Source organism: Panthera uncia, assembly GCF_023721935.1.
Source record: "Panthera uncia isolate 11264 chromosome A1 unlocalized genomic scaffold, Puncia_PCG_1.0 HiC_scaffold_17, whole genome shotgun sequence".
Classification (NCBI taxonomy): domain Eukaryota; kingdom Metazoa; phylum Chordata; class Mammalia; order Carnivora; family Felidae; genus Panthera; species Panthera uncia.
The window spans coordinates 135,196,782-135,224,171 of NW_026057577.1; the positions used below are offsets into that span (position 1 = coordinate 135,196,782).

Consider the following 27,390-nt stretch of genomic DNA (forward strand, 5'->3'; position numbering starts at 1 on the left):
TATTCATGGGGAGGAGTTAGGGAATGGACTAAACTTCTATCCAAACTTTAAAGGCATGGAACCTACTGCTGAATGTGGCTCCAAGTTCAGTGCTCCAAAAGACCAAGAGGACAACTTGGCCCCAGCATGCATCAAGGAATGATTTTTCAGGTGGACTACTGACCAGCTTCTGAGTGCTTACATGCAAGGACATCAAACCTTTCCCTGAAATTTATCTTGCCACAGCTTTTTTAATGCCACTAACCCATAATTTGTAATTATGCCCCCAAATTGTCCTTCAGCAAGTTTCCAATCTACCTTTTAAATCAAATAGAAATCGAATTCGTGACTTTATTATTCTGAGTACTCATGTGCTCCTGGAACACCACCCCCCACTGTCTGCCTCCTTTTCGTCTGGTCTCTTTTCTGCCTCCTCAGCTGAGTCATAAAATAAATTCATGGGTAACCTCATCTAGCTATAACTCACTTTCTCTTAGACTTTTAATCCCTTTTTGTCTTTTAATCTGCACTCTATTTTATGGCTGGCTTACAACTTGAAAGCTCTTTAAAAGATACTATGTATGAAAAATTTCATATAATGATATATTCGCCAAAATATTGAAAAGGAATCATTTTAGTGTAATGGGAGAAGCTTTGTGATAAATAATGGAGTCGTAAACTAATTGAGAGAGATCGCTTGCATTTGGAAATAATGGCATAGTTAATTCTATCTGTGTTTTCAAACTTGCATTTTCAAGTAGCATCTGTATGTTTCATTGCTTTAAGTAACAAGAATGCCTCCAAGTTATTGGCATACATTGTGTAGTTACTAGATTAAATTCAATGTTCCATGTAGTGTGCATTAAAATTATAGTTTAGTGGTATAACAGTTTTTGTCTTTATTTTTATGTGTTACTGTGAAAAGTTCAAAGTGGTTAATAAGCAGAATGCTATTCTAGAAAGTAGTGATAATGTGTATGCTATTTTTCTTTTGCAATGAGTTTTAAGGTTCATGTCCAACTACTAAAGTTTTTTTTATAAATTAAAACATACATCACCATGAGAAAGATAACTGTAACTCCTTAACATTTAAAGCTTAGGTTTCATTTTCAAAAGAGAAGCATATGAATGAAAATTTCATAGGAACTTATATGAAGTGAGCAAAGTTGATAAATTCATTAAAGTTTAACTTGATCAACTATGGATTTAATTAGGTTGCTCTGTCTAGAATTACAATATGTGTTTGTATAGCAGAATCTAAAGACATGTATTCCAAAACTCTCATTTTTATAGATAAAGAAAATGAGATAGGATTATTTGGCTTAACCATTGTCATTTGTTCATCAGTTAGGAGAATTTCTAATAGAAAGCATATAGAATCTAATAAAGTTTTTTGGGTTTTTTGTTTGTTTGTTTGTTTTTGCCACAGCACATTCTTCTGGGTTACAATGAATCTAGCAAAACAAGTAGGTTTCCAAGTCTTCTATTTTTGTAGCAATTACTAAAACCAAACCTCACCATAAATCACTGTAGCCTTCAACCACAGCAACATAAAATGAACAAACTTTAAAATTAAATCACAGTACTTATACACACATAACATACCTTTTTCTATTAGCTGAGATTATTTAAACAATAATGGCTACAAATTATTGTTTCATAGCTATACACACTGTCTATCATCGTACATGTGGATTCATGAGCACTTTTGCAAATAGTGCAATGTCATGTGGTCATAGTGTCTTTGAACTTGTGAAATAATCAGCAATAACTTGGTTCTAGGTAATGTGAATTGCTACTTTTTATAATAATGACTTTCAATACAGTTCTTGCTTTTTCAAAAGTTTATTCTTTTTCTTGAACACAATAGAATTATACACTCTTCTGTAGAATTGTTTGATGTATCAGGATTACCAAAATGCTAGTAACTGATTCCTTGTATTTTTTTGGCACTGGTTTTAAGAGTTCTCAAGGCACTTTTGGTTTGAAGCTGCTCCTTTGATTTCTGTAACAGCAAAGCACTATCATTGTGTTAAATGTTGACAGGAGGGGATAGTGAGACTTTTGCCTCAGGCAAGAGTTTTATAAAGGCTTCATCGTCAATTGCTAATATCAGCTAATCAAAAATATTTTCTAAGCCAAGCTCATTGTTGTTGTTTTCTAATTTATTCATTCAGGAAACATATTTTAAGCATCTATTATGTACCAAGCTCCATCGTAGCTACTGGAATTCCAGTAAGAACAGGAAACAGTCTTTACTCTATGTGTCATGCTTGCAGCCTAGGGGAAAAAGGAAAGATAAAGAAGAGACACTCTGTGAATGTATCGAAATGAGTTTCTGGAAGAGGAGCTATTGAAGCCAGTGCTCACTTTGGGCTGAAGTGTACCTGGGTGCAGGAAGACATTTCTGACTTCCATGACAAATCTTTAAAGAGCAGGATATGGAGTAGCACTATGTTGTGGGGAAGTAATATTGTATTGAAGCAGCAAATAGTAGACAGAATGTGTGGCAATGGATGAACCTGGATATGTAGGTAGAGACAGATGCCCAAAGAACATTAAGGATATTGATGAGGACAAAATCAAATTTATATTTTGAAAAACAAATGTGGCTTAAATACATAGGGTGGATGGTACATTGTTATGGCAGGCAACAGGATGATTATGAAGTATCATAAAACTATAATTCAAGTGAGAAACAACATTTTGAAGAAAAATAGTGGGAGAAGGGAGAGGACAAACATATGTTAGCAATGCTTAGTCAGTTAAAGAGACTGGTCTCCCAAAAAACAATAATTGGTTTTTAAAAAGTTTAGAATGTAACCAAGAAATTGGGTACATCTTGCTCTGGTCAACTTGCAATTTTGTTATTTAAGAACCTAGACAATAGAAATGAGAATCCAGTCGCTGGCACCTGGAGGCCAATATGAACGAAATTGTAGAGTTAGGCATATAGAGTTTGAGAGAAAAACCTGAGATTCATGAACATTTGTAGGCCAGGGACAAGAAAAGGAGTCTGTAAAGAAGATTAAAAATGGTGATCAGAGTAGCAAGGGCAGGGCCAAGAATAAACAATGTTGAAGAAAACAGCCTTAGTTGGAGGCAACCTAGAGATAGAGATTTGTATCAATCTTACACGCTTCCAGATAAAAGAGGTGAACACGAGGAGCACCTTGCATTCTTGGTGGGAAAGATCAGTACATCAGAAGCAGTATTGGAAAGCTGAAGGAATGCAGTTGTGAGTCCAAAATGCACCACGAGGGGGTGCTAAACGCAGGGGAAAGCAAGATTTCAGGTAAGGGAAGGAACTGATGAAATATTCTGTGAAAGTGTAATGGTGAGCAAGTTTGTCTGTAGTCCTTCCTGAAGTAGACTGGATTATGAGAAGTGGCTTGGGCACAGGCAATAGTGAAAGAAACCAAAAGGAGGTGACATACAGATAATAGCCTAATTTATATTTTGCAAACCCTTGATGAGATTCAGATATATGTTTTCAATTCTCAGATGAGAGGCTCAGAATCGTTACCCCCAAATTAATTAGCAGAGCTCTAATTTTTGTTGGGCAGTGGATAAGACAAACTTCCCAAAGAGGAGGCTTGGAGAAGCAGAGGAGTTAAATTTTAGAATGAAAAAAAAAAAAAAAAAAAAAAAAAACAGATGGATTTCAGACATTGAATAGTCTTGAAGGAATTCAGATGTTAAGTAGTGATTCATGCCACACCATCGAAGGATTTGAAAAGAGCAGTGATATATTCAAAATCCTATAACTGAAAGATTAATCTACAGTAATGGGGAAGATACTTTGAAAAGAATTAAGATTGGATTTTGTTTCAATTTGTACAACCAATTACTAGAATTAGAAGGAAACAAGAAAATGTTGCCCCTTCATTATAAAGTTGAAGAATTTTAACAGCAACCACTTTGATGTGGGCTCCCTATGTGCCAGTTATTATGCTAAGCAATTTACATGCATTAACTCATGAGTTAATGAGTAAATGAGTTCCATGTGATCCCAAGTATTTATAATCCTACTTTCAATTTGAAATAACAGGCTTACAGTGTTTAGGTGACTTGCCAAAATTTTGTTAATTTGGAAGTAACAGCAACAAAAACCTCCCAGTCCAACTCAAAGTATAAAAATCTCACACAAAAAAGGATTTATGGTCTTGAACCATCAAATGTTTGGAGGTTGAGCTTCAGCCAAGTTTGATCAAGACTCCTCACTTCCTTTCCTGGGATTCCTAAGTTTGTGGCCTCTTGTGTATCGCTGTCTCTGGTGGCATTTCCCCCAAGCTGTTGAAATGGCTGTATTAGTTCCAGATATTTGCACACCAATTCCAGAGAAAAAGAGAAAGAGAACATTTCCTAGAAGCTCTCAACAAACATCTCTGGTTTTATGGGCTTGAACTGGGTTACCTTTATACTTCTTAACCACTCATCATTAGCCAGAAAAAAACAAAAAACAAAACAAAACAAAACAAAACAAAACAAAACAAAAAATCATTTGCACTTGTCAGTTTAAACTTGAGCCAACTACCTTCATGGAAGTTAAGCTTCTTCTAACACACATGGAGGTGTCAGGGAGATAGTGATATATAAACACATATATAGACAGTTTTAAGATTAGGTGGTATTCATTTGGGAGGGTGGGATTACCATACTATTCACTAAAATTACATTATTATCCTTACAGAATTGAAACAGCTTTCAAAACAATCATATATATATTCAATTATACAGCCAGTTCTAGGATCCAATACTTCTGGTTTATATACACACACATATACACACATATACATATACAATTTGGTTTTTTTTTTTTATTTTACTAAAGCTAAGTAGATAAATAGATAGGAAGATAGATACAGATAAATAGAATTGATCGATAGATACGTAGATACATGATGGAGAGATAGATGGATAAGTAGATAAGTACAGACAGCCTCTTGATAAGTTTTTGTTCAATGATTTTGTAGGCTAATGTAAGTGTTCTGAGAGCATTTAAGTTAAGCTGGGCTAAACCATGATGTTCGGTAGGTCACATGTATTAAATGCATTTTCAACTTAAGATATTTTCAACTAGGATGTGTTTATCAGGATGTAACCTAATTGTAGGTTGAGGAAGGTCTGTAGATGGGTAGATAGACATATTTTTTTAAATTTTACCCTTAACACGGCAGAATCATCGATCAAATAAAAACAAATAATTTTAGGAGTGTAGAGTGTGTGTTAAACAAATAATTAATTACATTAGCTGGTCCTTAATATCTTGGCTAACTGCATTTAATCAAAAAACATTTTTTATCCTTAAGAATACAATATTACACAGAAAAATACAAAGCTTAGAAAATTATGGCTAAAAGCCACTGAATGAATGAATTCCAAACTCTTATATTTCATCATGTTTTCTATGGAATTTCCTGACAGCATTCATGAAAATAATTTCCAATTACATTGGGCACAAAGGAGGCAACATTGTATCATCACTGGTAATTGGAATTTAGCGTGTCACTGGGAACAGTCATTAGCATTTTTACTGGTGTATGTGGTATAGAATTCTTGGCACACAACAGAGAGATAAAGTGCTCGTAAAAATGGATTGTCATATCCATCAAAGTACATTTGAATCACGAGGTGTAAATACATACAGCCTAAAATATTTAGTACGTATCTAGAACAAAAGTTTTATAACGTTAGAGTGCTTTTGGGTCCTTGGACTGAATACCAAATCGTAAGTGGATGTCAAAGCCACCGTCCAGGTTTGCCAAGGGATGTTCTATGGCCAGGCTGAGCAGAATCATTGTTGAAGGCAGTATAAAACCGAAGTGCCTGTTCTTATCCTAGAAGTGCAGTTGAAGAGGGCATACAATTCACTCTGGAGGATTTCTATGACATATTATCTTTACTAATCTTTAAAAGCTCTGATTATTTCAAGCAAATGTGACAAGTATACAAACGTTTCTTTCTTGGGTCTCTAACAAAGTGGTCCCATATTGTCATATTCTACTTGTTTGTATTTGAATGTATTCTAAATGCACATTCCCAAATCACGTTTTTCCAACATACAGAAGATACAGTCCAGATCAGTATATGAATATCAATAAGGAGGTCTTGAGGACAGGCATTGAAAATAAGTATGTATGCTTTTATTTTGTTACACATTAAATAGCACATACTAGGTGGAAAACTTTTCTTGTAACTTCTTTATCAATATTAACTCATTTAATATGGCTAGAAGATAGGTACTATTTTTTCCTTTTCTTTTCATATGACGAAACTAAAATGGAGAGGTTACATAATTAGTTTGAAGTCACACAGTTGGCTAGTGGTCAATCTCGGATTCGAACATAGGCTTTGGGGTTCCTGAGGCACAAATAATAATCACAATGGCAAGTAATTCAGCCTTTCCTAATTGGTGAAATTGTGTAAGACTCGGCTCATCAGACTGATCAGTGAAGATTTTAACACTTTCTGATACCTAGCCCGCCCACAAACATTTAAATAAGACTTTCTGATGGAGGCCCAGGAATCGGTGTTCTTAGTAATCCTTGTAAAAGCTTTACATGCAGCCCCTGGTGAAGATAAAAAGGACAGAGGGGCCATTTACAGCTTTAAAGGGCAAACATGGGACGAGAATCCATAGAAGGAAGCTAACAGCCAAGTGTTCGTGAGTAGTGCAGTGAGAGCTAATGCAAAATTGATTAAAGACCCAGTTACTTTAAAGACTAAACTCACCTGCTGTACGTCTATGCTTAATTTTACCTTAGAGCTAAGCCTAGCTTTAGCACATCTCATGTTTCAATGTGTTATACTATCCAACTCCTTTGTAGGATCTTTTACACGTGTGTATGCACATGCACACTTACCCACACATGCTCTCTCTCTGTTGATTCTGTAAGCCTTTCTGCTTTACATTTCTCTGCTGCTTAATGTCTTTTAAGGTAATAAAATGCATATTTATTTTCCAATCTTATTTGGAAAGCAATTCTAGAGTCTTTATCATTCCATACCTTTCTAACTGGAATTGTATTATATCTTGGTTACAATGCAATGTCTACATAAGGCAAGAGCTGAAAGAAAACCATATGTCTCTCTAGATATGATTTGTCCCTTTTTTCCTTTTCATGCTTCAATCCTGAGAAGGGTTAAAAATATTCAGAAGAAAACAACTTGTCATTAACTCTCCATGGGTGTGCTTTTCATACTGTGGCTAAATCTTGCTTATGTGGTTTTTTTAATGTAATGTCACTCACCTTGGTCTGCTCTCTTAAGTGAGAACAGTGACATACTTTAGATATTCAGGACAAGTTAGACTCACAATTTAGTGTCAAAAAGTACCCTCAAGGCCACAACCAGCTGCCAGATCCCCCATTTAGAGTATGATGCATATAGAATTTGTGTCTTGTGTGTACATGTGAGTACTATATGTATCCAGCTGATAAACATGTATTTGGGAATTATGTCATGACAGACTGGGTATAAAAATAATGAATATGGAAGGGTGGCTGATGTAAAAGATTTTGTAGCCCATGAGAAAAAACGTATTGAGTTTCAAAAAATCAAAACGTATTGAGACTGAGAGCAATACAGAGGTGTGGACACATGATCTCTGCTTGGGAGTAGAAAAACAAGCATTCATGCAAGTGACAGTGCAGCTGGGACATCAAGGGTGGGTACTATTTTTCCAGATGGTCGAGGCAAAAGTGCTTCCGGTCATAGGATTACTTGGGCAAGAATACAGAGGTATGAAAGAGGCTCAACTCCACATTAACGAAGTATGTACAGACTTGGCCTGGAGTCCCTGGCCGCACAGTCAGAAATTAACCTACAGAGGGCTCCTGGGTGGTTCATTCGGTTAAGAGACCCACTCTTGGTTTTGGCTCAGGTCATAATCTCACAGTTTGTGAGATCAAGCCCTGTGTTGGGCTCTGTCCTGACAGTGTGGGGCTTGCTTGGGATTCTTTCTCTCTCCCTCTCTCTTCCTCTCTCTCTCTCTCTCTCCCTCTTTCTCTCAAAATAAATAAATAAGCTTAAAACTATATGTATATACAAAGAAATTAATCTACAGGGATTTTGAAGCTCATGCCTATCATGCTATTCATAGCATGCCAGTGAGTTTAGGTGATTTTTCTTTCAAAAGGAATACAAACCCTTTAGGACTTATTTTGTTTTAATTATTTATTTTTTAATGTTTTTTCAATTTATTTTTTGAGAAAGAGAGAGAGAGAGAGAGAGCGAGCATGAACGGGGAAGGGGAAGAGAGAGAGAGGAGAACAGAGAATCTGAAACCAACTGCACACTCATAGCAGAGAGCCCGATGCAGGGCTCAAACTCACGAACCCAAGATCATGACCTGAACCAAAGTCAAATGCTTAACCAACTGAGCCACCCAGGTGTCCCAAATTTTTAACTTATTTTTCAAAGAAGGAGAGTAACATGATCAACCTTGTGTTATGGGACAATGACTGTGATGCTCCTGTGTGACAAGAGCTGGAGGAGGAAGCAATTAGAATGTTTCTCCGCATTGCAGTTATGAAAGTGAGGGCCCAAACTAGTTGAGACAGTTGCAGGGGTGATGAAAAACAAAGCACATATTCAATGAGTAGAACATGCTTATTCACCTAGAAAATTAAAAAAAAGTGATTTTATAGAAGCCATAAATTATACATAGTCCACTTATATTTTCAACATATTTCTAGCACATTTTTCATACCCCAAATGCAAAAAATGCATAGAATATAAAAACGCCTTGCTGGAGGTGACATTTGCCTGAATAAATAGCTATGCAATGAATTTCTCTTTTATGGTTTGTTGAGAGCAGTCCCTGGTGTATGGTGTGTGCCACTGAACATTTGTGGATTGAAAGAAGAAACGAATCAGTCAGTAAGTTGATGTCTACTTGGGCCGAAATCGTGAGGGCTCAGCTCTGCTCCCATCTCTTCGACCATTTTGAATGAGAATGTGTTGATGACATTCTTTTAGTGTCAACAAGAATGATTTGAACATCACTGGGCTTCAGTTCTCTCATTTTAAAACACAGGCATTGTGTTGGATTTTTTTTTTAAAATTCATCCCTATTGGTAATATTAATCTTCTTGAAATCAAATAAATAGAGTATGACTATCACATGACCTACATGTGAGCAGAAGTAGGCCACGTGTGCTTGCATTATGAAAACCAGATAGCCCACCTACTCTAGGTTCCAGAACACATATGCTCATTGAATACAGATTAGAAGAAGAGATTAATTAAAACCACCAAATCTCATCAGCCACACAGAATAATATTTTTGAGGGAAGGATACATATACACACACACTGATAAACATAAAGGAAAACCACTTGGAACACAAAATGAAAAAAAAAAAAAGACAACAAGTCAAAATGAGCTAGTAAATATACTTAAAAAAAATTTTTTTAGTGTTTAGTTTTGAGAGAGAGCACAGGCGGGAGAGGGGCAGAGAGAGAGGGAGACACAGAATCTGAAGCAGGCTCTAGGCTCCGAACCGTCAGCACAGAGCCCGACGTGGGGCTTGAACTCACAGACTGTGAGATCGTGACCTGAGCTGAAGTTGGAGGCTTAACCGACTGAGCCACCCAGGCACCCATGAGCCAGTAAATATAATTTTAAAGATGGACAGATAGATATAGACTATGAAAGTAAAATAGGTTAAGAATTTGAGTAAGGTTTATATACATACACACAAGCACACAAAATAAAAATGACTCATACATAAGGTACTGAAATTCACTCATAATATAAAAAGATACAGAAGAAGAACAATGAATACTGGTGAGAATACTGGAAAATAAACCAGGTTGGTAGACATGTAAATTAGTACAACCTTTTTGGGAGTCGACGACAATATATATTGACATGTCTGCTTCATATACTTTTAGACCTAGCTCTCTCAATGGTAGGAGATTACCAATTCCACATTTGTTTATAATAGGACACCCCCCCTCCCAATTCTCTAAGTAGAGTGTCCACTAAAAGGAGATTGGTTCAATTTAGTATTACATACTTTTATTACTTTAATGATATTTATTATTTTAATAATGGTTATGTGCTGATATAACATGACTGTCCAATATATTTTTTAAGGAGTAGAGTACAGTTCAAGAATATGTGAAAAGTTCCATCTCTTTCATCCAAATAAAAATTGAAATATCGGTTATTGCATAAGTAGATAGTATGTCAAGGTAAAGATAAAATACCTGTTGGAAGAGTTGTATGTATAGCCATAGCTATATATTTTGTATTTCAATATTTGTTCCTCTTCTGATTCCTCTCTAGACAAAATATTATCCTTGAGAATTTTGGTCTCTCAGCTTTGTTCATATTTCTTCCCTGACACTCTGATTAGTGTGTCTGACAAATCATAGGAAACCAGAGAATTTTTTTCCTTTTTTTTTGTTTCAAGTTTCTATTGAATTCTAGCTAACATAGAGTAATGGTGGTTTCAGGAGTAGGATTTAGTGCTTTATCACTGGCATATAACACTCAGTGCTCAAGTGCACTCCTTAATCCCCATTGTTAAATGAGTGACTGAATTGGTGAATACATGCTCTTAACTTTGAGAGAAATCGTTGGAAATAAGTGAACCACTCTGTGGGTTTCTGTGTATTGCCTGACCATATGATACATATGTATGAATTCTCAAATCGGAATTACTCAGTCAAACACCATGCCATTTATTAGCATTTTCAACATCAATTAGAGGAAATAAAAACATTAACGAATTTAAGTTAATGCATGTAGGTAATGTATCACTCTTCAAAAAAATTTTTTTAGTTAGAATTTTATAAAGATATGAATGTTCATTGGCAAGAACTGAGATGATATCATATTACAACTGTGAATCTATAATATGGAACTCATTTTTCAAATACATTTTGACAGGTAAATACGTGCACACTTAAATTTATATCTGAATCGGTTCTCATATGAACTCTCACCCGTATTTAGGTATTGTAGTGAAACTCTTATTTAGTCGCATTTTATATCAAAAGCACTGCTCCTAATTACTGTTCTTTCTATGTGTTAATTCTATAACCTCTCAGGGTTCACTTTCTCTGTTCCTTGCTCTGCTATATATTTGTGCATATATATGGTATTAACTTATATAATGTTCGTATATATATATATATATATACACACATTGAGTGACTGCTTAAAATTTAAAATTTAACTATTAGTATAAAATAGCTTTTTTGCTATTTGCTTTAATTGTTATTAAACATTACATGAATTAATTTACTACTGATCAGAACAGCGTTACATGGAAAGTTGAAGTGATTCAAAATTGTCAATCCTATATTCTGCTCTCTGTCTCTGTCTGGGGGTAAAGGAATGGTTTCTCTGTGAGTTACAGTCTCTCTGAACTTCAACATTTGGAGTGGTTACATTGTCATCCTGAACTTAGGTGATAAGTGAACAAATCCCAAGATGACTTCTACATATAAGAAGATTACTCTGGTTTTTGTTGACTATATTGTTTCCTTGTTGCACATTTACCTAGTGCCCAAGTGTAACCTCCTGTTCCTACCTCTTGGGTATTTAGTGTTTAATAGTGTAATAGTTTAATAGTAATAGTTTAATTGAGGAACTGGCATGCTATCCCATCAGTGAAGAAGGTAGTGTTTTGAGGCTTACCTGCTCCAGATGAATAACTGAGTCTTCCCAATGAAAGGAATAAGAAATTTCTGTCCTTTGCATTAGTTGGAAAGAGTCATGGAGCATCGAGCAAAACAAGCTGATATAATGATGTTTAATTGTGTTTTTGTAAACACCTATCGAGTCCCTTCTAAGAACTCTCAAATAACTTACATCGTTCTTTAAAATTGTTTTTAATATTTTTTATTTATTTTTGAGAGGGAGAAAGAGTACAAGTGGGGGAAGGGCAGAGAGAGAGGGAGACACAGAATCCATAGAAAGGTCCAGGCTCTGAGGTGTCAACATAGAGCCTGACATGGGGCTCGAACTTGTGACCTGTGAGATCATGACCTGAGCCGAAGTCGGACGCTTAACCAATTGAGCCACCCAGGTGCCCCTAATTTATATGGTTCTTAGTGAATCACTTTTAACTAAACTGAAGGTAATCTATTGTAACTGAGTACTAATTTTTTATTTTTTTTAAAAAAAATTATTGTTTGGCACTCGGCTTTTTTTTTTTAGTATTGATTGATTGATTGATGTCCTAATTTTATTTTTATTTTATTTTATTTTTTTAAATATAATTTATTGTCAACTTGACAAACATACAGTGTGTAACATGTGCTCTTGGTTTTTGGGGTAGATTCTCGTGGTTCACCGCTTACATACAACACCCAGTGTCACCCAAACAAGGTCTGTCCTCAAAGTCCATCACCCATTTTCCCCTCTCCCCCACCTCCAATCCACCCTCAGTTTGTTCTCTGTATTTAAGAGTCTCTCATGGTTTAAATTCCTGTTAGCTAACATACAGTATAATATTAGTTTCAGGTGTACAATTTAGTGATTCAACACTTGCATACAACACCCAGTGCCCATCACAAGTGCCCTCCTTAATCTCCCTCTGCTATTTATCCCATCCAGCCAGCCACCGCCCCTCTGTTAACCATCACTTTGTTCTCTATAGTTAAGAGTCTGTTTCTTGGTTTGTTTCCTTCTGTTTTTCCCCTATGTTCATTTGTTTTGTTTCTTCAATTCCACATGAGTGAAATCATACGGTGTTTCTCTTTCTCTGACCAATTTTGCTTAGCATAATGCTCTCACTCCATCCATATCATTGCAAATGGAAAGATTTAATTCTTTTTTTAATTCTTTTTTTATAGTTGAGTAATATCTCAGTGTGTGTGTGTGTGTGTGTGTGTGTGTGTGTTTGTGTGTGTGTCACATCTTCCTTCTTCTTTCTTTTTTCTATTCATTAGTCGATAGGCTTTAGGCTATTTTCATAATTTGGTTATTGCAGATAATGCTATAACCATATGTCAATACAAAGGACAAGATGAGTAATATAGTATTCTCCCTTTTACATTTTTGTTTTTAATATTAATATGAACCTTCACTAAGTATGCAGAAAAATATTTTCCTCTAAAAGTAGTATGAAATGCTTTACGTTAATTTTTTAAAAAAGTTAAACTCAAATACTTAAAGGAGTGAATTAATAAATATTCCCATAAAAACAAGATACTGTCTTATTCATCTTCGTCTTTCTTATTGAGCATATGGTGTGAATTAGGTAAACATTTATTAAATTTGTCACTAAATATTTCTTAGCAGGTATAATATCTTTTCTTCAAATATATCCTCAGAGAAGAACAACCCACAGCCTTTTAACTACCACATTTATAACTAAGATTAGAGAATTATTTAATATGTGTAGATTGTGTCTATACAGCACATGTGTAACTCAGTACTAGCAAAGATCTAGGTGATACCAGGAAAATCACTGTATAACAGAAGGGAGGAAAGAGGGAAATTTAGTCTTGAAAATGTTCATTCATTCACCATAAAGGAGAACATAGTTTTGATGAATCTTTAATATAGATCCTCAATGCCTGTTTGTCAAATAATTATTAATGATGTTGCAAAGATTGATCAGGATGATCATGATGGTGATAATGGATGATGAAGGATAATATGTTACTGCTCTTGACTATCACAAATGTTTGTGTACTTTCCTTCTAGAAGTTTCCTGGGAGAGACTGGTGAATTAAAACCTATCATTCATCTCCTGATATAGCTACTATTCACCAAAGCATTCTTAAGATAAAGCGTTTGGTATTGAATGAGTGCTGAAAGTTATCATTTTTAAATTTTTTGACTATCTTTTAATATTTAGTTTGCTCCAGTGTTGTACAGCCTTAAAGAAAAAGACTGAATGAGTAACTGAATGAAAAAGAGAAATCCTTTTTTTTTTTTCTTCAAAATTGGGCATTTACTGTTAATGCCTCCAAGAATAGGAACATTCTGTCCTTTTTATAACTTTGGATGTACATATCACTCTCTTTATGCTCAGGAGAGATTTCCTTCTAACCATCTAACCATCCTCCTAGCCTTCTAACCATCACCAACATAATTTGGATTGTCTTTAATGTTTTCTTTGTCACTGAATCCTTAGGTTAATTCAGTCTTGAGGCCTCGGGGTGCTCCTGTTGTCTTAATTGCAATTATTTTTGGTTGCTCAGTTTCTCAAATACTCTGTCCTAACTTAAAGTGTTCCTCATGCTGGTACATAGTTGTTGATTTTAAATAGCAATGCAAGTTACTTACAGCCTCTAGGCTTCAGTAAGCCGTCAAACCTTTTAGCTTTTCCATTGATAACCTAATCATGAAATTAATGCATCTATAGTAAGCAGATGAGCTAATGTAAGCAGTGTCGTGTTTTCTCTGGTGCACAAATCAATAAAGCTATCATAATGACTTTCAGTTCAATCATCTTGCTACTGGAAATGAATATAGCTTTTAAAATAGATTTTTAAAATATGTATCATTTGCACTGAGAGCTATACTGTTGCCCACCATTTTGGTTATAGTAGTTACGTCATTTCCAGTGACAGCCTATATTCACAGAATCATTGAGCAATGCCAAATTCTAAAGGAAAATGGAGTCCGCAGATAAAAGACATGACCTTGCGCTCTGTAAAACAAAGATGCTAGATTCATACTGTCTTATTTTCCAGGTGCATATGTGCTCCAGGTCAAGGCCACCGACGCGGATGACCCGACCTATGGAAACAGTGCCAGAGTCGTTTATAGCATTCTTCAGGGACAACCTTATTTCTCTATTGATCCCAAGACAGGTAAATTTTTTATTAGAGACAACATTATCACCACCCCTTTCAAATATTTAAACTTTAATTAAATCTTGGCATGGGAAGTTACCTATTCTAAAAATGCAATAAAGATCCAATGTGCTGTACATTAAGCCAAAGAAGATAGGATCTTACCTTGCTGCCATAGAATGATTTCCTCTAGATTGAATTTTGTGTAAATATAAGGCATTTCACATGTATGTGTCAAGTCCCAATACCAAGATAAGGATTCTCTATGTGTTTTATTTTAATTTTTCAAAAGCCTAGGCATATTTGATTTTTGGTTCTTCTGGAATTAAAGTAGCTATTCATTTCAAGTTTTCTTGATTGGGTTCAATTATAGTTAGTTTTGGGTCTTATCAACACGTGGTAAGATCACAGAGCTTCTACTGCTATATTTACCAGAGGTTATGGGTGTTTGATTTGGATTAATATAGACTTCTACTTCTAGCAGGGAAATGAAGAGGGTTGACAAACTTTAAACACCCAGATCACGATTCTTCTGGTCAATGCTTTTGAAGCTACTCTCATTTTTAGGTCAAAACATTTGAATGGAAGTTTTCAGAGCCAAATGTATAAGAATCTTTGGAAAGTATAGAAAAGACAGGATATTATGCACCAGAAGATTTTGTATTCCCTTGTAAATAAAATGAGGTCCCTCTGTTCTAGAGAATCTGTTTTTTGTATGCTAGATATTTTTTTAAGGAGATTTAGCCATGCTGACCAGTGATCAAAGTAGGTGTCCCATGTCACAGTTGAAATAGAACTCCACAGTGACAGCTATTTTATGAACTCTTGTATGTTACATTATAATATATTGCATTTTGAATTCAATACTATTTATTACATTAGGTTAAAATAATGAAATAAACTGTTGACATACTTAACTAATGTTACTTTTTAAATTTCTAAATAAATTTGTAAAGAGCTATATCAATTTGAAATAAATTAATTTCAGACACTTTATATGCAAAGGAGCTAAACACTTTAAAATTAACACTTCTCCATAAATGTGTGCTAAAATCTGGAATGCCAATTAGATATAGGTTAATTAATAAATTAGCCATGTTTTAATGTCACCTAGAAACATAAAGTCGATTAAGTGGAAACGGAACCTGCAAAAACTTTCTACAACTGAACCTGCTGTCTTCTCATTTCTTGCTCTCCTTGTTGATGCCATAGAGGGACAGAGGTCAGCAAAAAGTTATAGGAATAAGGCAGGAAGTTGCTCCCTTTTATAAACCTAAAAAAAGAGTAGTTTGTAATAAGGACAGCATCAGTCTTTTGAGAAGGGAACATCAGTGCTGAAGAGAATCTAGAAAAGTTTAAGACGTAGAAGCAATTTTGGTTTGGAAAGAGGGTCAGAGACCCAAAGCCAAAGGAGTCAATTGTTAAGAGTGAATGCGTGATGGAGAAATTACACCTACAATGTAAGTTATTTTCATTAAGTCTGGCAATGAGGATATGATATTTGGCAGTATCCGTGTTAAGGCGCTTTTAACTGAGAAATCATATATATTTGTAGAGAAAACAGGGAAACATTGTTGAGGAAAGAATTTGCGGAAGTTGTTTATTGAAGTTTATGATGGCACAAAATTCCAGAAGGGTGAAGACAATTTATAGGCAAATATATAGACAAATACCTCAATATATAGACAAATACTGAAGGAAAATTATCTAAAATATTATAAATCCTTTCATCAGATGAACACATCATGCGTTACTTCTTCTATGATTACCCATATTTTCCAAATTTACCATAATGGATAATCTAACTAGAAACTAGTGTGGGCAATGTATGTGTCTTAGATCTCTTCAGCCTCCGAGAAGCACTGCTCAGAGTCAGAGGGGATGGACAAAGGAGAAAAGAAAGTATGTAGAGATTGGTGGAGGGGAGGTTCGATATTAGAGTACACTTAGTGGGGTGTAGTGATTAACTCTATAGACAGAGTAGGTAAATTTATATACTCAGAATAAGTGTAGCAGACGAAAGATAAAGAAACGATTATTGATGGAATAACTATTGATGTACTGAGTATCTAACTAAAAAGTATGGTAAAATCATATAACGATGAATTTAAGTAGAGATCATGGATTAAGCATAGAATTATTATAGTCAAATTAATTACTACTCAACAGACAATACTTATATGAGTCAAAACAGTTTCTGTCCCCTTGGCTTTACTTGTTCAATATCAACTTTAGATGAATTCTAAAGCCTTTGGAAAGTATTACCTTATAGGAGAGCCTCTATATTCATAGTATGCCTTTAATAACTATGTATTTCTATCTTATGCGATGCTTATTAGTTAGAACTAAAGGTGAAACAATTCTGGCATAAACAATGAAATAGATTTTTTGAAGCATTGATTTTCACTGGAGACAGAAGTCTTGATACTAACAATGCCTCAGACCACTAGGCAGGAAAAGAGTGGATGATGAGGCCCTTCATTAATAGAATGATAACTAGTTGCTCATGCACAGCGACCATTAAGAAGACTTTTTGTCAAATTTATCACCTTGTGGTACATAAGAGTAAATCAAGAATCAAGGATAATTGCAATTTCTCAGAAATAGTCTCCATTTGTTCCAGCCGTATAGCTTCCTTTTATGATTCCTTTTGCTGTTATTAAATACAATGCATGAAAAACTAATATTATCTAAAATTTTCCACATTTGAGAATACACTTTAAAATAATTTTTAAAGGAAGAGTCTCATCAGAACTTCTGGTGCCTAAATATTTATGAAGAGATAAATATAACCATTTATTATTCATTGGGAATAAGAAAATAAAAAAATATTACCTTAGTGATATTGCTTTTTGACAAACATTCTAAAGCATCTCTACCCAAGTGAGTATAGCAAGCTTATTTATAAGCAATATAAATTGATGCGGTCTATGAAATAGACTCAGAAATAATAGTTCTCTTTAATATTGGCTAATTTTGCAATTATTGGGCTTAACTATGAAACTATTCACTGTGAATTAAAATTCACATATATTCATATACATATACCTCAAATTATTATTAAATATTAAAAAACTTCAAATGTAGATAAATCTATAAAGCATTAAATAACATTAATATTCATTATACTTATTTATAAATCATTAAAATGTTTGTCATATTAGCATGTTATATTACATTGTGTACATTTTTATGCTTAATGTTTTTGTGCATTAGAAAAATATCCCTAATCTATGAAACATTAAACATAGGCTTTATAATATTTTATCAAGTGCATGAAATCAGGATGCTAAACATTTCTATAGTGGTGATAATAGGATTATTTAGGAAAACAAATATTAGTATAAGTGATGGACCTCATGTCTTAATTTGCCTTTAAAATTCTTTTAAAGTATTTAAATTGTTCCCCGAATGATTTCAGAAACTCATCTGAGTTGGGTAACTAGATATTGCTATTTTGTGTACCATGTGGTGGTGATGTGCTATAATTTTCCAAATTATCTGAGCCCTAATTGAGAAAGCATCATCATTTACTTCACTTCAACACCTTTTTAAACCTATAAACTTAAATTTTTCTTGTGATAAAATATACATAACATAAAATTTACCATATTAACCATTTTAAGGGTACAGTTGAGTGGCATTAAAAATATCCACATTGTTGTGCAAGCATTGCTACCACCCTTTTCCAGAATTTTTCCATCACTATCTTTTCATTTATGTGCATTGTCAAAAACAGTGTGTAAGTTTTTATTTTACGTATTTATATGTGCATTTCTAGAACCCATATGAAAACAATTGAGTGGGTCTTAGAGTTGAACACATGAGCTATATATTTTTCCCTTTTATTCACCATTCTGCTATTTCATGCTCTGTAATTCTGTCCTAGCTTATGTTTAGGGAAATCTGATAAGTGTCGCTGAGAGAATTGACACTTTCTCAAGATTTTTTACTCTTTGAGTCTATCACCTTTGATTCAATAATTGTAATCTGCAAGCCTCTATGTCCTAAGTGAAACCTCCTTACATATTCTGACTGATGTTTATTCTTACAGGTCTTCAAAAATGTGTTGGTGTTTTAAAGCCCCATAGTATAATCGAAGCATGGGTTAGACTATATTTTGAGCTAATTCTTGATACTAGTATATAAATATTTACAATGTTTCGTGGTTTGAAATGCCTTTGATATTTATTCAGCATAGAGTCTTTAAGGATTCAGACACCTGAGCACTGAGGTGCCCGATGAAACAAAGAGTATCTTCTTTCTTCAAGGGGAAAATAAGAGTGTTTACCTACACAAAGTCAGCGTGCCTTTAATACATTTTGCATGAAGACGAAGTCTGTGGACCTGTTGAGAGCAAGGAAAGCAACAGGTGCTGATACATATAAGGGAGAAAAATGTGTCACGGAAATAGACAATTAGGAAGCAATTATATTGCATATTACCTATTTTGTAATATTTTGCATATGAGTAGTAAAACTACATGTCTCAAAATGTGCCCCAGTGAATGGTTCCCTTGTATTCTGCATCATCTCACTTCCCAAGAACTCTGTGTGAACTTCACTTGCCTTATTTTAGAAATCATGGATTGCACACATCAGCAGGTAGAACTGAGGATGTTTGGCCTTGAAAGGAAAATACTCCAGGGACATGTGATACATGCCTTTAGTAAGTCGTAGAGCTGTTATGTAGGAGAGAAACCGGCTGTGTTCTGTGCTGCTTGAGAGGAAACTGGCTATCAATGGCTGGTGTGAGTTACAGGAAGAAAGAGTTTTGGTGTGGTTTCATATGCATAAAAAAAGATGTTAATACTCGTCTATAAATAAGAGGAGTGCTTCATGAGCTTGCGAGCTTCCCATTACTGGAAGGGTGAAAGTAGATGATGAGCAATGAGCTAGTGATGCTGGAGATGACTATTCACGTCATGCATGTTTATGTATAACCAGTGGCCTCACAGTGTTTTGCTATTCAGAAACCAAGATGAAACAGTTAGATCCTCAAATGGATCCCCAGCTACTGGGGGGAGGTCATCGGGTCCTGAGACAATTAGACTTGGGTTTCGTAGGATAAAATTCTCTGATCCATAGTCTGACTGCTGGGCTCCGGGATGGACTGAGGGCAAACTTCCTGAGGACAGAGGCTCTGGGAAGTGGTGTCTGATTCCTAAACAATAGTTAAAGTGTGCTATTGGTGGGAAGATGGTCTCTAAATGTTCTTCCTACTGAAGATTACCTGATGACTCTTCTTGAGATCAAAATACGTCATTGGATTATTGGCAACATTAAAAAAATATATATACACCTCATCTCTGTAGTGATAAAATACACATAAAGTTCTTGAGCTCAAAATACATTATTGGATTATTGGCAACAATTTTTTTAAATTATACACCTCATCTGTGTAGTGATGGATACAACATTTTTGTTACTACTTTTAAAGATTGCACTAGCTTTTAAAAAACCCATTTCACATTTTAGACTGATTTAAGACTGTAATGAAAAGCAACTCAGTAACTTTTCATATAAACTGCTGCAAAAGCAGGTCTTGTACAACTGTTTTTAAATATCATTTAGTTGTGGAATTGAAAAAAAAAAGAAATTTTACATTGTCATTGCTGAAGTTAAAGTTCCCATTTCTAACCATAATTATTTTTTTCTATTCTACCGTCTATTAGCAATTCCTAAAAGAATTGAGGATTAAAATATATTTGCCAATGCTTCCTTCAAATTCATGTGTTAAAAGGTTAATCAGGACATGGCCAACACTAGAGTCTGTGATCTCCAAAGAGATCATTTTCAGGTGCAAAAATAACGTTTAATCAGATTTTTTTTCATAACATAGCTGTTATAATAAACATAGATCTATACTAACTACGCCATCTCATTCAGAATTATATCATGAGTATTCTCATGCTCAACCATCAATAATGACCAAGAATACTAGGTCATTGAAGGATGTATGGGAATTTTCCTTGTGTTAACTAAGCTTATTATTATACATTCACTTATGGCTTTTATTAATATTTTGTGTGCCCACCATATGCTTCACATTGGCCTAGACCTAGGTATCCTACAGGGAAGAAAAACATAAAGACAAAATTCCCACCTTCAGGAATACACTTTTTATTTGGGAAAACACAGAACAAACACAATAAGTAAGAAAACTATACTACAAAGTTTTGAATAGCAGTAAAGACTAAGGAGAAAATGATAAAGTAGATAAAGAGCATAGGAGATGTTGGGTAGGGTTATATGTGGTATGCAGAATAGTAATCTTCCAAGTATGTCTATGTCCTAATCCCTGGGACCTGTGATTATGTTATGTTACGATTATGTTATGTTATGTTTAACGAAGACAATTAAAGTTGCAGATGGAATTAAGGTTGTTTTCTCATCTGCAGATAAGGTGGGGAGATTACCCTGCATTGTCTATGTAGACCCAATTTAATTACATGTGTTCCTAAAAGTGTAAAAGGAAGGTGGGCAAGTCAAAGTCCAAGAAAGATTTGAAGATACAGAAAAGTAAGACATCTTTCAAAAGATAAAAAGCCTTCAGAAAGAAATGCTTCCTGCCCACACCCTTGATTTTGGTCCTCAAGACCCATGTTGGACTTTGGTCCTCCCTCATTGTAAGATAGTAAGTTCGTGCTGTTTTTAGGGCACTTAGTCTGTGGCAATTTATTACAGAAGCAATAGGAAACTAAGTCAATATAGAATTCTAGATAGAATGGCCAACGAAGTCCTATGGAGATGACTTTGAGAAAAGATGTGAAGGAAAGAGAGGAGCTGCTTATGAGTAAACCACAGGAAGAACATTCCCCACAGATGGAAGACAGTGTGACCAGAAATCTAGTGACCAAAGAAGAGAGTTGTGGAAGAGAAGATCAGAGAGTTAAGTGGAAAGGTGGAGAAGTTTTCACTCTGAGTGAGTTGGAGTTTAGTTTGGGCAGGGGTGTATGGTTCATGCTCTGACCTCACTGCCATGACTTCCCTTTTATGAACAGAATAAATGGCCCAGGACTTCTTTGGACTCTAATCCTCAGTAAGTGTAAAATTGAGCCATTCATCCATTGTTCCTCGTTCTCTCTCTCAATAGTCGCAAAGTAATAATTAACATTTTTTCCAGCCTTATTGGGATATATTTGATGTACAACATTGTAGAAATTTAAGATATACAATGTGTTGATTTGATATACTTAAATATTGCCAAATGATCACCACCATAGTGTTGGCCAACACCTCCATCCTGTCCCATAATGACCATTGCTTTTCTGCGGTAAGAACTTTTAAGAGCTACTCTCTCAGCAACTTTCAAGTATATAACAGAGTAATATTAACTATAATCATCATGCTGTACATGAGATCCCCAGGAGGTATCCATCTCATAACTGGAAATTTGTGCCTTCGACAAACATCTCCCATTTCCCCCATCCCACAGGTCCTGGAAACCACCATTTTACTTTGTTTAGATGAGTTCAACTGTTTTAGATCCTACCTATAAATAATACTGTAGAGCATTTCTCTTTCCCTGCCTTTCTTATTTTACTTAGCATAATGCCCTCAATGTTCATCCATGCCTTCACTCTCCTCACTAAATAATATTCCTGTGTGTGTGTGTGTGTGTGTGTGTGTGTGTGTGATATTTGTTATCCAATCATCTGTTAATGGATGTTTAGGTTGTTTTATCTTGGTTTTTTGTAAATAATGTTATAGTGACCATGAAGTTGCCAGCACCTCTTTGAGATCCTATTTTCATTTTCTCTGGATATATACACAAAAGTGATATCCTTGGAAAAGATGGTAGTTCTATTTTTAATTCTTTGAGGAACCCCACACAGTTTTTCACAGTAGCTGCACTAATTTACACGCCCAATATTCCCTTTCCTTCACACCCTGACAATATTGGTTATCTCTTGCCTTTTTGAGGACAGTCATTCTAACAAGTGTGAGGAGGTAATCCTTTGATTTTCATGTCTCTGATGATTGTTGATGTTGAGCACATTTTCATGCACTTGTTGGACATTTGTATAACTTCTTTGGAAAATGTTGAGTTCCTCTGCCCGTTTTCAAGTCAGCTTGTTTGCTTTTTGTTATTGAGTTGTATGAATTCTTGTATATTTTGAATATTCACCCCTTATTAGGTGATTTGCAAATATTTTCTCTCATTCCACAGATTGCCTTTTCATTTTGTTGATGGTATCTTGTGCTGTGTGGAAGCGTTTTAGCTTGATCCCACTTGTTGATCTGCCAGATGCATTCCAGAGGGTTTATTTATCTTTGAAGCCACCATGTTACTTCTTCTTGTCCTCTCTGTGGTTGTATTTTGCCCTGTCCTTCCCCCATAGCAGCATAAATCGACTCTTCTGATGTGCAGCCACATCGACTCTTCTGCATGCTTTGAGGGACTATGCCTGCTTCTACAAAGTACTTTCCTGCTTCCTTCCCTGGGATGCTCCTTCTTGTGATCTTTCCAGGTCTGCCTCCTCCAGTTCTCTGAGTTTGCAACTGTAAAGCCTTTTCTCAGAGAGAACTTTTCTGGCACTACTTTCAAAGGCACTTGATTTCACTTTCCTCATAACACAAATCACCATCTGAAATTAACTTAATTATGTAAGTACTTCTTTATGGTCTCCTTGGTATCCCATAAACATAGACCCATTAAGTGTACATTCCATGAAAGAACCTTGTACAGAGAGTGTATCTTTTTTATTTATTTTTATTTATTTTTTAATATGAAATTTATTGTCAAATTGGTTTCCATACAACACCCAGTGCTCATCCCAACAGGTGCCCTCCTCAATGCCCATCGCCCACTTACCCCTCCCTCCCACACCCCATCAGTTCTCAGTTTATTCTCAGTTTTTAAGAGTCTCTTATGTTTTGGCTCCCTCCCTCTCTAACTTTTGTTTTGTTTTTTTTTTCCCCTTCCCTCCCCCATGGTCTTCTGTTAATGTGGGTGTATCCACGCAAAGAAAAACCCAACCTCGTTCTCCTTACACATTCAATCTCTTGTCAGTTGGCCGATTACAACCACAAGCTGGAAAGCAGAGAGAAGTCTAGAAAAAGTATATAAAGTTGATCTAGAGCGACAAATGGAAGAGTGTTCACCATTATCCTGTTACACTTGGTAATGGTGACTGGATGAAACATACATTTTAGTACAAACGGTGACTGAATCAGGTGTCCCATGTCTCAGTCTGCAGCGCAATCCTCAATTCACAGTATAGTTCATGTAAAGCCATATACTGGATTATCACATGTCATATTTAATGGTTCTTCATATAGAGTCTTGCATTATTTCATCTCAAAATGCTCTCAGAATATTTAACCCATTTTTGCAAAGCAAGCTGAGATCCATTGAGATTAAGGGGCTTACAGACAACATGAGCGTCTTTGCAGAGGATGAATATGTTCCTTAGTGGACTAGTGTCCTTTGATATATTATTTTAAATTTATAACTCTTTCAACCATATATTTATATTCATATTGGCAGAAATAAAATCCCACTAGAAGAAGTTTTCTCCTTTTTGCATTTATTCTAATTTGTCTCAATTATGTATGCTGGAAAGTTCATCAGGTACAAGACATTTAAATCATACCAAAATTCAAGGTATATTTACCCCTCCATTCTTTTCTTCCCTAATAAATAGGATTTACTTCAGAATTATAGCTAACTAATTAAATTTTGTGGCATTATTGCTGTGGAATAATTATGCTATCCTGCAAAATGCATTTTTTAGGCTTCAGTTATTATCAGACAAGGCTGTAACTTTATATACAAATACTAAAAAATAAAGATGAACGCATGAACTTAAACTTAAGAGTCAAAATAACAGAATGCAGCATTTCCGTTTGCTGGTTACATTCTACTATAGAAACACTTAAGCTCAGTCCTTGGCAAGGTTCCTCCTTGCTCAAGATCATGGAATCCATTTTTGTCTGTTTGGCTTTGAATATTAGGCATTTGGTACATAATGGGTGGTCCATAAAAAAGAGTAGCTTCTTGGAAAGGAGACTATTTTTCACCAGGCTTTTACGATAGACCACAATGCTTTAAGATTCTCTTCTCACATTTGAAACTTGTCGTCTGCCTGATTTCCCAGATTCAACTCTGAAAAAATTCTACAAATGCCCTATTTTATTTCTCTGAGACAGTGGTTCTTAAATGGAAATGGTGGTGGGCTCATGGTCATCAGTGGTTTTCTTTGGAACTCCATATGCGACCCTTTCCTCTGTCTAAATTCTAGCAGATGTCTTCCAGGTGAAAGGCATTACAGTAAAGGAGGGCTAAGGAACAGAAAGGTCACCTGTCAGACACAGGATGCAGCAGGAGGGCAGGGCAGTTTGATGTCTGGATGATAACTATAACAAATCACCAGAAAACAAACCAACCTAGTTTTAAATAAGTGTGAAAATACCTATTTGGTCTCTTTTTCATAGCATCTTAATGTATCTATGTACAATATATATACATATAATATAAAGTATAATATTTATATTTATACATTTTCATATTAGAAATTTTCATATTAGAAATGAATTGAGCAAAGTAAAAATTATATACAAATATACATAATTGCATATATATATATATATAATTTTCATATTGTAAATGAACTGAGTAAAGAGACATCTGGTCAAAAACAGGACAATACAGCATGCATATGAATTAAACCTAGGCATTTATCTAGAAAATATAAGCATTATAAGGCAGGCAGAAGTCTTATAACTGAAAGCATGTGCAACCAGGCCACTGAGATGGCAGAGATGAAGAATCTTAGTTAAGAGACTTGGAATTGAAACATCAAGAATCTGAGCTGAAGAGGGGAAAAACAGATTGAAATAATAGAGTGTCAGTACTCATGCATGAATAAACAGCAGTAGCAAAAAAAATGGAACTTGCCTGTTTTGCAACCATTTCCTGCCAAGGGTCAGGAAAAATCCTAGATTGTAGTTAAGTTTAAATTAGCAACAGAGCAAAGCATTTTGTAAGTCAATAGTGGCCAGAACAGATAAAATGTGGATGTATATTCAGTTTATGATTTGGATGCTAGACTTCGTTTTGGTGCTTGATATTATATTTGTTATTCATATATGCTGCTTTATTTAAGAAACACCACTATCAAAGACACATGGATTTAAGACAAATGCTCTGCAGTCTCTCCCAAAAACCATTGGCTATACGCTGGAATTTGGTATAAAATTTATTCATAATTTTACTTGCAACAAATCCAGAAGGTTTTAGTTATTTCACTATGAATAAATATAAATATAAATTAGTTCTATACTTGGACACAAGGGCAGAAAATGAGTAGGGTACTTAAATAGGCATATATACTGCATGATTCACAATTGTAAACTTAATTATTTATATATTCATTCATTCATTCATTCAGCCAGTCATTCAACTAGTCAGCTGTTTGACACATTCTTATTGAGCTCCTTCTAAATGGCCGAGACTGGAGTAACTCGTTGACAAGGGAGATAAGGTCCCTGCAGTGGTAAAGCTTAATGAGATCTAAGTGAAAAAATCTGTAGCTGAAATAATTAAGAGGAATCCTGAGAGATGAAAAATAAATGGGAGGAGATACTTTGTGTGTTTAAAAAGTAAAGTAACAAATTTATTTTAGAAAATAAAGAGAAGAATGGAGAAGAAATTAGCTTTATTTAGAAACATCACACTTAGTGTAACCACTTAATTTTTTAATATATATATATATATATGTATATTTGTCTAAATTGTCTAACACTTTCATTCTCTTTTAAAGATAGAATCCTTCTAAGTAAATCATGTCTGATTTGGTTGACTTAATGAATGATGACCATCTTTTAGAGCTGATACATTGTTCTTTAACCATATTCACAATGTTGTATAGCATTTCATTAAATGGCTGTTACCATAATATATTTAATTATATCCTAACCATTGAACATTTTGAGTGTTTCACTTTTTAAGAGATATGTAGGTTTGTTGGCATGTCTTTACTCCTAAATCTAGATAAAATCATTTTCTTGTTGCAGACTATCATATCTCAGAAAACACAGTGTTTGTAATATTTATCTTTTATTGTTGTTTTCCCTTAAGGTGTTATTAGAACAGCTTTGCCAAACATGGACAGGGAAGTCAAAGAACAATACCAAGTCCTCATCCAAGCCAAGGATATGGGCGGACAACTAGGAGGGTTAGCCGGGACGACGATAGTCAACATCACCCTCACTGATGTCAATGACAATCCACCTCGATTCCCCAAAAGTACGTTCTTTCTATTGAGTTTAAATTGGTGCAGTTTAAAAAACAATTCTCACATTTCATTGAATGTTGCAGAAATTATAATAATTTTTCAGACACTTTTCGTCTTTAGGAAATAGAAGCCAATAGATAAAAATGAAATGACTTAAGAATTTCATTTTCCATTAGAATCATGCTCAGTATGACTTTAATATAAACTAATACAAGTCAGTAATTGAACAATGAGTCTTATGTTGTTGATTCCTGTTAAAGTAAAATATTCACGATAGGTTGGAATCTTGCTCTAATTTTTTTACCTGAAAAAGTAATATAAATATGAATATTCCATTTTAATTTAAGACTCGTATTTATGACAAATGTGACACCATATTATTTGCTCTATTATGCAATTTGC

At 34.8% G+C, this 27,390-nt stretch overlaps 1 protein-coding gene across 1 annotated transcript in view; it reads left to right on the forward strand.

The window, feature by feature from the left end:
- CDH12 (cadherin 12) overlaps window positions 1-27,390 on the forward strand; it is a 268,774-nt gene that overhangs the window by 159,315 nt on the left and 82,069 nt on the right. Inside the window, exons 3-4 of the mRNA XM_049648261.1 lie at window positions 14,646-14,765; window positions 26,832-26,999. Coding sequence (XP_049504218.1) covers window positions 14,646-14,765; window positions 26,832-26,999 — 288 coding nt within the window. The remainder of the gene's footprint in view (window positions 1-14,645; window positions 14,766-26,831; window positions 27,000-27,390) is intronic.